The 17,328-nt window shown below is 37.5% G+C and overlaps 1 protein-coding gene across 38 annotated transcripts in view; it reads right to left on the bottom strand.

Moving 5' to 3' along the window:
* LOC105486943 (SRY-box transcription factor 6) overlaps positions 1-17,328 on the bottom strand; it is an 806,217-nt gene that overhangs the window by 38,638 nt on the left and 750,251 nt on the right. For all 38 annotated transcript variants that reach the window (XM_024794517.2, XM_071075039.1, XM_071075037.1 and 35 more), the window contains one exon: positions 8,483-8,591. In XM_024794517.2, the coding sequence (XP_024650285.2) occupies positions 8,483-8,591 (109 nt within the window). The remainder of the gene's footprint in view (positions 1-8,482; positions 8,592-17,328) is intronic.

Raw genomic sequence — 17,328 nt, 5'->3', positions numbered from 1 at the left:
AAATATTTATTAATTGCAAGTATGTGCAAGGCTTTGTGTTGGGCTTGGTGGAGAAGACAAAGATGAAAAAGATGATTCTTCCCTTCTGGAGTTTTCCTATGAAAGTCTATCTGCTTAATGTCTGTGTCTGCTTAGATTATTCCCTCAGCTGAAAGATTTTCCTCTTCTTTTTGCTTATCCAAACCTAGGCTTATCTCCAGCCACACTTCTATCAGGTTTTCCAGAACCATTGCTGTCCACAAAGCACTGCAGCTTCCTCCTCTAAATAGTAGCCTTTTCTGTTTCTTTAATGATGTACTTGAACATTTAATACCTTAAACTGCTTTGCTTTTTATGTGTAATAAGCTTGTAATCCCAACTACATTACTAGCTCTTGAAGAATATAATGTGGTCTATATTTTTTAAAAAACCTTTCCCTCCATGCCCATAACAGTATGGTGTATATAAGAGATAATCAGTACATTATAACTTGGTTGAACATATGGGTAAAACTGAAGATTTGGAGGCCATAAGTAGGGACAGATCCTGGTTAGAAAGACCTGGTTCCTAGCACCGGAGATTCAGTCTACAGAGACCCACCTCTAAAGAGGTAGAAAATAGACAGCAGATAAATGAGTACAGGCAGGGATAGAAAAGCAGAACAAAATAAGAAGAGCAATCTAGAAAGAGACATTCAGAAACAGTCATGCATTGCTTAACGATGAGGATACCTTAAATGAATCCTTGGGCAATTTTGTCATTGTGCAAACATCATAGAATGTACTTACCAAACCTAGATGGTATAGTCTACTGTACACCTAGGCTATATGGTATAGTCCATCGCTCCTAGACTACAAACACATACAGCATGTTACTGTACTGAATACTGTAGGCAACGGCAACACAACGGTAAGTATTTGTGTAATTTGTTTAAACATATTTAAACACAGACAGTGTACAGAAAAAATACGGTCCTGTACTCTTATAGGACCACCATCATATATGTGGGCCATCATTGACTTAAATGTCATTAAGTGGTGCATGACTGTATAAGAAGACCTTGGTTAAGAAAAGATAGGAAGTCAGTAACAGAAACTGGTGGAGGACTGGGTGAGTACTGACTCTTTGGAAAAAGTTTGAAACACAGTTATCAGAACTTGAAGAGCAGGAAAGGGACAGTTGGTCAAAGTTTGGTCTCAATTCAAATCCTGACCTTAAACAGGGAGAATTTAAAGCACATTCATAACTAGCCTGATGCTCATTAAATCCCATTACCTTAGGTTAGGCTGAATTCCACAGCCTGCAGGTAGAAAGTCAAGTGGCTCTTACTGCCAGGAGAGAAGAATCTGGGCAAAGTCCACAATCTCAAAAGCTACAGTCAGTCCAAATATGTCAGACAGAACTCTATCAGTCAGGGTTTAATCTAATGTGCTGGTTTATGTGAAGCAGACATACATACCGCTGAGGAAGCGAGGACTGATTTTGCAGTCCCATCAGGAACATATGCTAGCTATTCTTGTCTTGGGTCTAATTTTCATGGTAGATAGTATTAATCTTTCATTGCTCAGTTGCTGTAGCAAGCTGGAGAAGTACAGTCATTACTCAGTATCTGAGAGAGATTAGTTCCAGGACCCCCTACAGATACCAAAATCCTCAGATGCCCAAGTCCCTTATATAAAATGGTATAATCCCTGCACATATCCTCCCACATACCTGAAACAATCTCTAGATTACTTATGTTACCTTATACAATGTAAATACTATGTAAATAGTTGTTACATGGCATTGTTTAGGAAATAATCACATGGAAAAAGTCTGTACATGTTCAGTACAGACACAAACAGCCATTTTTTTGTGTGAATTTTTTTTATCTACCGTCGATTGAATCTACAGATGCAGAACTTGCAGATACAGACAGCAGACTATATTTCTATGCGATTCAGTAATGACGTAGACTGGCATTTCTTCCCCAGGGTAAAGAATATTCAGTCAGAAAAGTAGATCTTTTTGAGATAATTATTCATACTGCCATTGACACTTCTTTAGAAAAGGCAGCCCAATGAGAAACCAGCTATCTGGTAGGGCTAGATTCCTCACTAAAGAGAGGCTAGGTCTTTGATTGGGCTTTCTTTCCTAAGCAACAATAAGCAGCAGGTTGAGTTCCTTTTATGGAGTATTAGGAGATGGAGTTATACAAGAATCTTGACATTTCACTATCTTGCCCCATCAGGACTATACATCACTCGGAGGGTTCAATGGAAATTGTTTTCTACCAACATTAAAAGTTATTTGGGAGCTTTTAAGACACAGCAAATATATTTCTTTAAGAGAAGTTTATTTGCTTGTTTAAGAGAGCTGCACTTTATATATAGTGCTGATATAAACTGGTGCACAGGATCCTCTAAAACTGTTTATATCCACAGTAAAATACATTTTTGTGATACTCATACAACAGAGTTAGTCCAGAGCCCAGGGCTTTGTGGACTCTGCTTATATCCCAGCCTCTGTGGCTCTTACTCCTTTTCACCAGGTCTTAGGCCTTCCTCACCACCCATCCTGGCCTCAGTCAACAGTCTGCCAGTTCTATAGAGACGCAATTGCCTATTCATTTCTCTGAAATGCCTGGACACCATTTTGGGTAGGTATGGAAAGCCAGACTCATACGCCCACAGCATAGTTCTAGTTAATGTTCCCTCTGATTTACCTGAGTCTTATCTTTTTACATGTATAATTTCTCATCTTTTATTCCTGGTATCTAGCAGTTGGATATCTTCTTGGGCAAAGGTATATCATCTCTGATATAATTACACAATAATTGTATTTATTTTTATTATTGCATCATCCCTAGTTGATACTTATTATATTCTAGTTGCCTTGAAGGTGAATGGCTTCAATTATATAGCAGTAAAATAATAAGTTTTAAAAACTGTCATCTAGAATCCATCTAGACCAACTTCCTCATTGACAGATGAGAAAATTTAGCGGAAGAAAATGACTTGCCAAGGATGGAACAACCAGAATTTAAGTCTTCTAGCCCTTAAGCAAATATCTGAAGGCATGTCAAATGAAGAAATGATAAATTTTATTGCTAGGGTCTAGAAATCAGACTGGAACCAATGGGTAGAAGTTACAAGAAAGTGAGGCAAATTTTAGTTATAAATTGTTAACAAACAGCTAATTGAATGAGGATGAGCCTCTCAAGAAGTGGTCAGTATTCTGTCTTCAGACTCTCAGAGACATTTGAACAAATGTAAAACAACGACTTGTCAGGGATATGAGAAGTGATTTCTTGGCCTGAATTACAGATTTGATGACCTCTCTCCTTTATTTCAAATTTGAGAATCCAAGAGTTGCAATGTGAGGCACTGCATTCTGGTAGGCTTGAACTAATGATCTTTATGCAGTTATAGCATTTAAACCCCACCCCACATTAGGCTACAGTTTGCCTCTGCTGCCTTGAATGAGTCATGTATCATAGAGTCAATCTTTTCTACCAGGAATAAGGATCTAGGAAGGGTAGGGGAATGAGGAAAACTTCAATACTTTCCAAGTATGTGGATCAAAGAATGAGCAGGATTTTTAAGAGAGGGTATTCATATTAAGCAGTGTGTTTTAAAGAAAAGAAGAACTATTGCAATCTCTGCTATTTGTCTTAAACAAAGAGCTTAAGCTGAAAATAATAAAACTATCCTGAGATATAAAACTTAGAAGCAAATGGAGGTACACACACACACACACACATACACACACACAAATAAAGCTTCAGAAGGGTAATGTCAACTTGGCTGTGTTCCAGTTCACAAATTCAGTATAAATCTATATAATACTTCTGAAGAGATGTGAGTGCAATAGTCCCAAAAGAGGGTATTCTTGGTACACATATCTATTTCCATTTGAATCAATGCAAAGTTTTAATACATGGAGGACAGCACATCATTCCAGTTCTGATGCAGGGTCCAACAGTCTGGCCAAAGATAATCCCTTTCAGAGCTCATCCATAAATGCTAGGCTTATCTTTCACTATGCCCCAAATCAAAATGAGGTACAACCTCTCAATAAGGCTGGGACAGAGTAATTGATGTGAAAATTGTTTTAAAGGTGTTAGAAGAATGTTTTCTTAAACAAACCATACAGCAAAACAGAAACAAAAGAAAAGCATCCCTTTAGAAACCCCAGGTATAAGAGAAAAAAGAAACAGGATGGAAAAGAATATATTTAAAAAGCTGAGTCTCAACTATTGTTGCTGGAGAAAAGGAGAGCCGAGAGAAAGAGGAGGGAGCCCATCTGTGAAGGTAATTGGGAAATACTACTGGAGAGATCTTCTCATTAACAAAAAGGAAAGCTCAAGGAACATGAAAACTCAATTCAGCAAGTGGCACAAATACAACCTCTAAGCCATTACTCTCCTCTTTTACTTCTCTAAAAAAAATCCCTAAATGGAACCTATGATTGATAGATCATCTTTCTGATAAGAAATTCACTCAGTGTTTTATGAAGATTCTAATAATAATCGCAGACTTGGAAAGGACCTTAGATGAAGTCAAATCCAACGTACCTCTTTTAAAAGATAAAGAAACTTAAGCCCAGAGGTTCTTGTTTTTAGTCGTTTGGCAAAGGAACTTCAACTCAAATCTCCCATTAAACAGGTTAGAACTCTTTCTAGTCTATAGGCAACCTTGAAATTAGGAGAGCTGGAATAAGAATTGCACTCTTGCCTAAGCAGAATAAGAAAAGGGGCAATGCCATACGAAAAGTCCATAAAAAGTTCAACAGCTGTTCACTATTCTTAATTATATGGTGACAGACTCAACTAATCAAGCCCTCTCTTCCTTACATGTCCTACATACGAGCTAACAAATTATGTATACTCAATACATGTTAAGACTTCAACTGCTTCAAAGTATAACACAACCTTAAACATGTTTCCTAAGTCCCCGGCACCAGTGAATTTGTAGTTTTATAAATATCATGGTGAACAAGAAATGCTGTCTTGTCATATTCAAGCCAAATAACAGCTGGACTTTAAAAATAAAATTTTGAAGGCATTTGCCTTTTATATTTTTAATTTCTGTTTTCCTTGCCTATGGTTTTGTCATATGATTTTGATGAGTGGTTAATACACATCCACAGCTGCCTCTTTTGGTGACCTTTTCCTCACTGTCTCCAGGCTCAGGGCTATGAAGCATGTCTACAAGTTGCTTACTAAGTGATATTGTCATTTTCATGGCTGACAGACATTTTTCTGGGAAGCCTGGTGGAAGCAGGGCCTCATCTTCCAGGCTGGCTTACTTTCGTCACTTCAGAAGCCCCACAGGAGGATGGGGTAGATGTGGAGGGAGGGCATAGCCCCTTAAAATTGCTGTTTCAAAGCCAGAGGAAACCTGTCTGGACTGAGGGAGAAGACATCTGGGCCAGAGGCACAGTAGTTACCTATCAACTCAGCCCCGCTAAGGAGCTCTCACTCCGAATCCTCTATAGAGCACAAAGAAGTCCTGATCTTCTTAGCGCTTTTCTCCATGATAATTATGTGTGTACATATTTCCCTTTTAATCTTCTGTCTTTCCTCACTAGACCATATGTTTAAAGAGGTCAAGGACATCTCTGCTTTGCTTCCCATCGTTTGTTCTAAGTCTAGTTTAGGGGCTGGCACAAGGTAGGCACTCAAGAAATGTTGGCTGGTTGTTTTTTTAGACCAAAGACTAAGTGAAGGAGCAAATAATGTTTTTAGTTATTCTGATACTTTAGTTTCTTCTTAATCTTACTGTTAAGGGAAATATGAAGGAACAAAGTAGAGAAAGTATCATGTGTACCTGTTATCTACTCTGACTTTAATATGAAGTGTAACTCCAGCAGACTTTGCAATAAGCTCAGCCTTGAACAGATGCCAGGATACATCCGTAAGTCAGCAGAAGGCTGCTACCCATGCTAGCAGTCCTCACAGAAGCACTGCACTTCGGTCGGTATTAGAACAGGTAACTTGACTCCATTCATGAACCCCCAAAGCACATGAGGTCTCAATGGCAACTTCTGGGCAAGCTTCTGAAGGGAGGTTTTCACATGCTTCTTAAGCTCCTGGGCCACTACAGCCCTTCTACGTTGACACTCATCAGGCACTGCTGCTATGTGTGACAGAGTAACATGAGAGCTGGCATATGGCATGACTTGCTATATTTAGGGCAGAGGAAATGGGCTGTACTGAGGAAGGTCACAAGGAGTTTGTTCAGAAAAAAGAAGGGACCATGTGTTTCTACATATACAGTAGGGGGCAGTATGGCAGGCTGCTTGAGAGAATCTCAGCTCTAACCTTAATATGTGGCTCATAGTGAGTAATTTAATTATTCTCAGCCTCAGTTTTCTCACCTGTAAAACGGAAAAAGTAATACCTTCTTCACAATGTGTATAAGGATTAAATGAGAAAATGGGGGTAAAAAGCTTAACATATTCTCTAGTATATAGATGCTTGATAAAAATGTTTTCTAAAAACAAAACAACCAGGGAAATTGGTTTGAATCTAGACAATCTAGGCGTTGAATAGAATATCCGAAAATATTTATATACAGTATGTTTCTCTAGAGTTAAATTTTTAACTTTTTCCTTTTATATAGTTAATAACTCAGACCATGATTTTTAACTTACCAAGCACATGATATCACTAACTAGATAATGACATTACAGAGAGATAGCTGACTATATTTACACCAAATATGCAGTTAAGGAAGCAAATGAAAAAAGGTGAATGACAAATTGAGAAAAGTCTTTGACAGCACAGGTAAGGTGATAGAGCTCTGTAACGACCAGTCTGTTGTCAAATAAACAGACTGAATACTCCAAAGTAATGAAAAATATTTATTTCATTACATATGGTCAACAATTTAGGTACTCTACAGTACCGTCTCCCAATAAAACTGAGATGGGCCAGACCTGAAGTGCTTCCACACAGGCTTTTAGATCAGCCACAATTTCTGTGTTGCAGTCAGATGGTTAACTGTGCAAGTAACATCATTTGGACTTCCTGGCTTCCTAGGTAGAGGAACCTCAACCCTTATCAGTGGAAAACCTGCACTTTTAAGTGCCTATGAAAATATCGGGCTGTTGATAGACATTCTTCAAGGAAGACAGCAAGCATATTTTGAGTCCTCTTTATGCCTCCCTTCCTACCTATCTTCCCTCTTCCTTGTTCCTTTCTTTTCTTTCTCTTCTCTTCCCCTCCCTCCCTCCCTCTTTACTCCCATATACACATACACATCCTAATCAGAATTTATTTTAACACCTTGTCTCCCAAACTATCATCAAACATTAGTCTTTCCTACTAGTATGAAAAATTATCATTCTGAAAACTTTCTGAAGGGCTTCCTAATGTCTAATACTACTCATCTCTGAGTCCTCATTCCAGGGATTTCTGGGCTGCCTGGGATGGCCCCAGGCTCTCACTAGAAGCCATGCCCAGTTTAGATGCTGCTATGAAGTGTCTTCATGTGTTTTCAAGGGATTAGGGTCCTGGAAGAAACCCTGCCAGTTAAAGGGATACTAGTGAGATTCTTCCCCTTAAGCTAAAGAAGGACTTTAGCTGGGACCTGAGATGGGTGAAGTATCATGTTACTCTGAAGAGAACAAATTAATCTTCCCTGACTGGTGGGACAGATTCTGCCAAAGGAACAGCTAACGGGAAAACCAGTCTCTACTCTGTGATGACACAGTAAATAACCAGGCAACATTACTACTGAAGTGCTGACCTAACCCATAAATTGTACCCAGACTCTGGGGAGCAATTTCTGCTGATGTGCTGCTGTGCATTTAAAACAAACAAACAAAAAGGGAAGAGAAGTGAACAGGCATTGATATTGGTGTGGGTAAATATTCTGAGAGGAAGGCTGGTCTTTCTACCCAGACTTCTGAAAGACGTTAGTAATGGTTACTGCATAGGCACAGACTGGGCCTTCCCCAAGCAATTATTAAGTTTATGCTAAAACTGCTGCAAACTATCATTTAATCTCCAAAATGGTTTGATTGTACCTGGGAATCACTTGATTTGGATATGCTAAATACTCTGATTTGATCATTCCACAATGTATACATGTATCAAAATCACTTTATACCCCATATATGTATACAATTATTACTTGTCAATGAAAGATAAAATAATGTTTAAAAGTCCTCCTTTGTATGTTTTCCCTTTTTAAATGCAAATGCAGTGAGATGGATGAAACACAGAATTCTGCTGTTCATTGAAATGTAGAGGATCCTTTCATTTTAAAACTTTGATGGTAACTTGAAGTACTTGGATTGCTAAGTATTCAGTAATGTAAGATCTAGCTGCTTCTTAAAGTCTTCTACTATAATGCACAACATAACATACGTAGTTAAATAGTAATATTTCCTTTGCTTTGCCTAAGAAATCTAGCTGATGACTCCTATGAAAAACTATAAAGATCCTATATCTAGCTCAGACACACTTTTGGAAACACATGGAGCAGCAGAAAAGAGCTATAGAAAAGCCACTCACCCTCTGCATCTTCTGGCCGAGTAAGGTCGATGACACCTGGGCCCAGTTTTCCATCTTCATTTGACTTTCCCGTTAACTGGGGTCCCAGATTCTCAAAGCGCGTTCTTTCCTAGAGGAACAAATAATCAGAGGTTTATTCTAGTTTCCAAAACAGCCACCATTTCCTTCCAGTTTCTATCTTACTTAATGGGCAAAAGGTGAATTCAAAAATATCATTTCTGACCAACATGGACTCTGAAAATCTTTCAGGAAGATTCCGTTGAAAGCTGTTTGTGACACGGACAGCCCTTACAGCATCTAGACCACAGTACCTGTAGGGAAAGGAAACCTGTGACAGGGAACCTGCCAGAGCTTCTGTGCATATCTTCGCTCTGTTGGATTTGCTCCAGTAATCTAAAAAGAACGCAATAGAGAGGGTTGAGCCAACAATGCAAAAACCTGAAAGAGCAGTTCCTATTGAAATAAACGGCTAAATTTAATGGGAGAGGAATTTTCTCATTTAGAGATCATAGTTTACATTGGCATTCCTGGGGAAATACAAATCAGAATTTTATGCACAAGGATTTCAAAAACAAGTATTTCAAAGCAGGCCAACCAGATAACGATTGATACTACTATTTTGTCTCAGAATTTCAACAGTGATTTTCTGGGAACTAAAAAGGAGGACATCACTCCTAGCCAGCCACGGTGCCAGCAAAGTTAAATACCCCTGCTGCTTTAGGAGGGAAACCCAGAGCTGTTTTACTTGTTCACCAGTTCTTCTAGGAGTAGGAGTCTGAAGCATCATAGTGAACACTCCCTCTGCAGCTCTCCGGATCAGTAGCAGAGGAGCACATTGACCATCATTAATATGGTGTTCTTGTCTGCAGAAACACAGCGCATGTCCCCCTCTCATCTCCTTACTACTCTCCTGACTCAAACTTGGCTTTGTGTTGTGCTTATGAATGAATGAAACCTTGTTGTTCATTGCTATGAAACAATATTAAATGTCATGTCAGCTTGAATTTACAGACATGAAATAGCAGCTTCCAGCTCCGGGAATGGTTTCTGCATGTTATACTTAATGCATTATGCAGCAGTAGAGTGCTGATTGCTGTTCAGTCTATTGTTCAATGACCTAGTTCTGTACTGAGCATGTTCGGCATTAGATGGAAACACTCTGAGTGTTCTCTTCTGTAAGATGTTTAGAAACTTGGAAATATTCTTAAAGAGCAAACATACAATTACTTGATAGAGGCTGTGCCTCATTTGTACAGCCTGACTACATTTGTGCTTTCTAATATGATTATTTTTGAATATCATTATATTTCTATAATTAATTCCCATCAGTCAAATTGTGCAGGAAGTCTTCCAGTTCCCCTTCATCATGGAATATGTTGAAATCTGTGTTGGAAGAAAACACAGCATAAACCTTGCTTTAATCTACGCCATTTCTATGAAAGATTTGCAACAAAAATTACAATCACGAATTTCCCTAACTGGGTAATATACTCACTAGTTTAAATAGCAGTATGTGGGGAAACCTCTGATATATGACACTTATAAAAAACGGAATGAAAATAAAAACCAAATTAAGTGCGGTTCCCTAATATCTTCTTATGTGAAAACACTGGTGCACAAGAACAAATTAACCCAGATGCAGGACACAACAAAAAGCAACTATAAGCCTTGTGGGAGCTTCACACACAGTCAGGGAAAGGACAGCTGCTTTTAATCAGCCAATTTCTATTTTTGAGTAGCACTTTGGTTGTCACGATGTAAAGAAAAAGAATTAAAGTGGAGATGAGTAGTACCAGGGAAAGCAAAATATTCAACCTTTGTTTTATCACATTGTTTCGCATTTCAAATATTTGCATGTGAATGCTTTTCCTATGTTAAATGCAAAAGGAGTTTTGATGTGACACCTGCAATCTTCTTGGAAGAACAACCTTTAACTGTATTTTCATAGGGGGAAAAACAACTTTCTCTGAAAATCAACAGACCGTGCTATCTATCAATATGCATATTTCAAGTATCTTTCTAGTCACTCATTCTCTTTGATTTTACTGGAAAATATTCTCAGTAAAAAAATAAAATAAAATAAAGTTCCTGAAAGAATATCAATATTTTGACAAGGAAGGAGAAGAGGGAAAATTACATGCCATGGTTTGTAAAATCCTAAGACAACAAAGCTTACATGATGATAATATCTTTTCTTTTATAAAAAATGAAGTGCACTCACAATTCAGTAGTATCAGCTTGTTTTTAATCATAACAAAAAACATTCAGAACATTCAACAACACATTCACAGTGTCTTTGAAGTCATACATTTTTCTGACTTCATTGAAAAAAAAATCTGCAGAGATACTTTCCCTTTAAAATGTCAATATTTTGACAGAGTAGAAGTCAAGGAAGAATATCCCATGAAACACTTGTTAAATAGGAAGAAAATAAATCAATGATAGAAATTGTTTTGGGCAGTGGGTTGCATTTTAGATTTGGTAATATTAAGCACTTGTGTTTGAGATTAAAGAAGGACCCTGCAAAGCCATGCCCTTTCATATAAATTTCCACCTAGTCTCCCAGAAGATTTCCTTCTTTTCTTCAAAGAATAGCTCAGAATATTTATTTGCCAGCCACATAACCATAAGATAAGAGGGCCTGATGTCTACAAGTTACGTCTGGGCAGCTGAGCTAAGCAAAGATTTTACCAGTGAGGTTGAACATGAGCCTAGTAAATACAGGATGTGGATGTGGGCACAGAGAGAAGTATAAAGATACTTTGGTTCCAATAAGCTTAAACTTCTGCCATTAAGTACCCATGAGCATGCCCCTATATGGAACAAATATAGACTGTGGGTGGCAAGTTCTTAAGTCCAAATTTCCACACACTTGAACTAGCTCTCACCATGTACATAGCTCCCAAGTAAGATATGTTGGAGATATAAGCAACATACCTCAATGCTAATTTAATCCCACCCCTTCCAGGAAAATTGCCCCATCTTCATGTTGACAGTGGATTTTACATGCAGCAATGTGATCAGACACTTACTTATGCATTGTCAGTCACAAACAGGCAGGCAACATAAAAGTTATTGAAAAAAAATTAAAGTCAGCTCTGCTGTGTTGTAGGACTGTTGGCTCTCTAAGTGCTTTGAAATTATGATGTATGAAGTAGATGTTGCATATTAAATAAAGATATTTAAATGATAAAGCCCCCTTTAGTGGGAGCTGATGAATGTTAAATGTTACAAGCCACAAGCCAGTAGCATCCATCATCTTCATATATTATCAGAGTCAATGACGGGGCAGCCTCACTGATGACAGATAGACTGCTGCATTATTATCCCTTATTTCCAGAGTCACTGAACAAACCATTCAACTCTTCGGGCATTATTTTTAACTTTGCATTAAATTAGCAACTTTTCCCTCCCTACCATGGCAAGATTGATCAATTTTGTCTTTGCATGGGTGGAGAGAGAGGATGAATTTGGGGTAACTAAAAGAACAGAGGTTTGTTTTCATCTAGGAAAAAAATCAACTTCCTCTTACTGGCATCAAATGTAAAATTGTGATCTGGGGAAAGAACAGCAATGAAACAGCAAGCACACAATAATGGCTTTTCTTTGCACTTAGATAAAAGCTGAATTTTTGATGTGCACAGTATATTTTAATAAAATTTTATATACTATGTTTTATACACTTATTGGCTATTCCATAATAATGTGTGTGCTAACAGTAAAATTGCTCTTAAATTTATGTGTGTTATTTATACGTTCCCACGTAACAATGCTTTTTGTTGTAAAAAATATTCTGTTTATTAATGTAACTTTACAACCACTGCATCCAAGATCCGTGGTAAATTAATGACATTTTTATTATTTTATAGTGTCATTAAATTTTTACTGATCACTCCATCAAACAGAGGCAGTAAAGGCCATAATGTAAACTGGGACACTTAGATCAGGCAGCAGGAAGACATTCCATATAGTCTGAAGAAAACTGCTAGCAATAAATGATATTTATACCATCTTTAAGCATGTGAGAATACTTGGATAAGTTTGGCAAAACTGTTTCAGTAGTAGAGTGGATTGTGTACTTAAATAACAGTTTGCTTGCCAGAGAGACAAGTCTTTTTCAAACCATATGCGAAGTGACTGATTGCAGCTATCTCCTGAAAAACAACATGTGAAATATAATGATGTGCTGGGTCCCTCCCTTCTGCATTACCAAGACTGACCAGCATGTACCAGGCCTCAAATTATTTCAACATGGTCCTCTTTGCCACAAACTGAAGTGGAAAATGGCACACACTGAGAGGGGTTTTTTGTTTGCTGTTTTACAAACAAATATATTTCATTTAAGTACACATGTCTGGTCAATGATGTGGTATATTTCATTCCAATGGTCTGAATGAGAGGTACTTTACCATCCTTTATTCAAAAGCTCATTTCTAAGGGGTGTCTGAATATGGGGGATCATTCACGGCAGCCATGGAACATACAACTAATGGGCCATTACCTATAGCATAGTTAAAACAGGTAAAAAATGATTATCTCATGTTATTTTTATGTGTAAAATGCATGATAATGATGATACTCTCTACATTGACTCTCTTAAATAAACCTAAATGTGTGTTATTAACTAATTGCCAAATATTCTATTTATGTATATATAGAACAGTAAATAAATTCTATGCTCATATAATTATGGATTTAGAAACACCTAATTTCTACATGGGCATTCTGGTATGATTCTTTCTTAGGTAAATAAGGATTTTGTTGTTGCATCCTAAAATACATATTTAAATATTAAAGACTTAAAAATCTTTCAAACGTGTAATGATAAGGAATTTTGCAGGGAAGGTTAATACAGCCCCACTAATCATGTTTTGTGTGTATTCCTAAAGCAGAATTTTCTAAGAAAAATAACAAATATATGTATTATGAATATAAGTTCTCTAAGGCCATGACAATATTCTGAGATAATATCTTATCCTCAGAGTTTCAGCTATGTCTAGGTTATTGAGTGTGAGCTAAAAAAGTCTTGTCATTTTCATCCTAGCTCTTACCTTCCATTTTTATGAACGTTTGATTTCCATTTTGTATTTTGATGTATTTCCAAAACTCTTTCCTAAACTGAAAGTAAAGATTCCCCAGCAAAAGCAGCTTTCTCTTTACCCAGCTTCCCCTCCTTTCCTGTATTCACATCAGTGCAGAGGAGTCAGTGTGATTTGTCTCACTGCTTTTCTTGCCCTTCTCTGTCCAGGCGATCATCCAGGATTGCTGATTTTTCTTCCACATAGCCTATTGCCCTTGTCCCTTTCTCAATGTCATCCTGCCATCACTAACTACCCCAGCACATGTCTTCATGCCCACACACCTAGCTCACTGCTGCAGCCTCCTTTCTGATCTGCCTGATCCTTGGCACTGTCCTCCCCAGTCCTTCGACTCACACTCTTCACAGAGTTCTACTTCATGTCTCTGATTCAAAACCTTCCATGGCTTCTCATGTCTATTGCATTTCCTCCAAGCTCCTCTACGTGGTTTTCAAGATCTTTCATACACTGCTCCCCAAACACCTTTTTAAACTCAATTTCCTACAGTTCTCCTGTCACATATCCTCTGGTTGGGGTGGGCAGTGACTTGCCTTCCAATAATAATACCACGATCATCCTTCCTTCTTGCTTCTTCTTTGCCAAATCCTATTCATATGGAAAAACTCAAGTTTTCCATGAACTCTGTAAACTCTCTGATCTACCTACCCTCTGATATACGAAAAGTCTTAGTTTTGCCTACATAATTAGCCCCTAGTTACGTACTATGTTAAAGAATTGGATTTTTGGTTCATGCATACCACCAAGTCTCCCTCGACAACATCAAAAGATTTTTCAAGCCAGAGATTGTATCTTAGACCTTTTCTATATATCTTACAGAGCATTTAGTATTAGTGTCCATAAATACTTGCACGTTTATATAAGGCCACATAACTAATCTAGCCACATAAATAAAAAACATGCTGCACAAGTATCTAAGAGGGCAATAATAATCAAAACAAGGAAATTCAGAAAATACCTTAAATATTTTATAAAAGAGGTAAATAAGTAATCTTAGAAGAGCACAATAGAAAAATGCAATTTGATCATATAATTTCATGCGAAAAAGAGATTTTGAGTATAACTTGGAATTTTTGCAGATTAATACAATCCACCTTTGCAAAGTCTTTGCAAAACTCTGGCAAAAGAAGATACTACATATCATAAACACTTGGCTTAAAAAGCAGTACACATTTCAAAATAAAAGGTTCTGTTTTGTTTTGAAAGCAAGGCAATGCTAAGTATAATGCTAAGAGATATTCTGTCTCTTACTCTGAATGACTTTCTTTAATTCCTTGTTCTATACATATCTTGCCATGCTGTGATTCTCCAGAAACATCACTTCAACACACATGTGGTTTCCTTTTTGACTTAACAAACACTATCATTTTGTTATACTTCATTTTATATCCTTTATTATGCATTTAGTAATTTAATGAATGGTCAAAAATGTAGGCTTTACACTGGAAAGCAACCACACGTCCAAAAGGTGATTATATTTTGAGGGAATTATTTTAGAGGCATTGGACTTACTTTCCTAGTGACATTGTGATGCTTCTAGAGTAAGTAATCATGATAATATAGACTTTGGCTGGATGAAATGAGGTTCATTATTGAACCTCTTTTTTAAATAATACTTTTTCAGCTAAAACTATTAATTTGTCTAGCTTCTCATACATTTTTAACATCAAAATTTTGCTAGCACTTAAGAATTAGTTAAGGACTAACTGCTGTTTTCCAATTGTGTTTGCCATCACAGCATAAATAGATCTATTGGTGTAGAAGCAGGGAAGAATGCCACACACTGATCATCTACAATGTGCAGAGCCCTTTCCATTGAGTACTTCCTTTAATCTCATACCAATACTACAAAGAAAATACTATTGTTATCAACCAGAAGGTGAGGTTCAAAACTAATTTTTATATGGGTTAAGTCATTTAATCAAAATTTAGATAGGTATTTGTACTGAGGTGAATTTTGAATAATAACTCTACAATTACCATGTGTTCTCTCTGAGCCTGTTCCCATATTTGTGAAATGGAATAGACAATGCTCATGCTGTAAGGGCTTAATGATTAAATGAGAGTTTATACATGTGAGTGCTTTGCAAAAATACAGCAACTCATAAAATATCCACCTCCGTTAAAGATATTATTTAGTGTTTGCTAAGTATCTCAAAACTAAACAACAGTGAAGACAGTGTCCTTATCCAAAGGTCAATATCCTTTCTCCTATATCAACAATAGAACAATACATAACCAAAGATGTTTTGCTTTCCCTCCCTCCCTCCCTCCCTCCCTCCCTCCCTCCCTCCCTCCCTCCCTCCCTTCCTTCCTTCCTTCCTTCCTTCCTTCCTTCCTTCCTTCCTTCCTTCCTTCCTTCCTTCCTTCTTTCTATCTTTAGAGTCTCACTCTATTGCCCAGGCTGGAGTGCAGTGGCATGATTTTGCCTCACTGCAACCTCTGCCTCCCAGGTTCAAGCGATTCTCCTACCTCAGCCTCCCAAGTAGCTGGGGTTACAGGTGCACACCACTACACCTGGCTAATTTTTTTGTATTTTTAGCAGAGTCGGGGTTTCACCATGTTGGCCAGGCTGGTCTTGAACTCCTGACCTCAGGTTATCTGCCTGCCTCAGCCTCCCAAAGTGCTGGGATTACAGGCGTGAGCCACTGCGCCCAGCCAATGCTTTCCATTTTATCTTGGATGCTAAGTAACTCAGAAGTAAATTTAAATCTCAACTTTAGTAACCATGTAGGAGCTGGATAATTATTCACTACTTTTAAGCACTCAAGTCTTCCTTCACTTGTATGGTAAGAACCAAACTTCTCTGCAAAGTATGTATGTCTTTTTATGATCTGGCTCCTGCTCCCTCATCAGCTTCATGTCTTATTCACTCTAGTTTATACTCTCTGTTACAATAAAATGGAATTTCTTGGAGCTCCCTGAACTAGCTATGATATTCCATAACCCTATATATTTCTGAATACCACTTTTTCTTTCTAATTATGATGTCTTCCCTTCCAGATGACATCATCATTAGTCCTTTCTAAGCCTAATTAAAACATCTGCTCTGGACAAAATCCTTTGTTGACTTACTTCCACCAGCCCTGGGAAGAATCTATCATCCCCTTTCCTCTAACACCCCATCTTTTGTTTCGTCACCACATTTATAGAAAAATATATTGCAATTATTGGTTTCTATGTCTGTTTACAGGTCTCCTCAACTTGCTCCTCAAGGTACAGTATCCATGTCTTATTATCTCTATAACATGAGTACCTCCCACAATGTTGCACATACTAGGCTCTCTGGTTGTTAAATCTTGGTAATGTTGGTAAAATTGCTTCTCTTTCTTCTTTCATTTTAATTTTACTTTTAAATAAAATACAACTATTTTCAGATCCTATTTAGAGCAGTGAAATATAAATAACTAAAGACAGATAAATACAAAGGAAGGTGTGTAAGTCAGTTAAACAACAGAGTGATCTCCTGGTCAGGGTTGGCCCAGAGCTGTGATACAGAAAATCTGCCTTATTATTATTACTAGAAAGGGCTCTCCAAGAAGAATTTTCCCTAAAATCTGAACCATCTCCACAAAAAATATCCTGACACATCTCTTACATTGCTTAGCAATTCACCATTAGCAACTCATTCTTTGAATTAATTAAAAAGGCCAATCTCTTATGAAAGGGCAATAGAATAAACTGTTACAACAGAATTATATTAATTTCAGTTTAATTCCTCCTGAGAAACAAGAGCATTCCTAGGGAAGA

Source organism: Macaca nemestrina, chromosome 12 (genome assembly GCF_043159975.1).
Source record: "Macaca nemestrina isolate mMacNem1 chromosome 12, mMacNem.hap1, whole genome shotgun sequence".
NCBI classification, from domain to species: domain Eukaryota; kingdom Metazoa; phylum Chordata; class Mammalia; order Primates; family Cercopithecidae; genus Macaca; species Macaca nemestrina.
The sequence above is the reverse complement of the archived record's forward strand: the minus strand, read 5'-3'. Positions and strand labels throughout refer to the sequence as shown.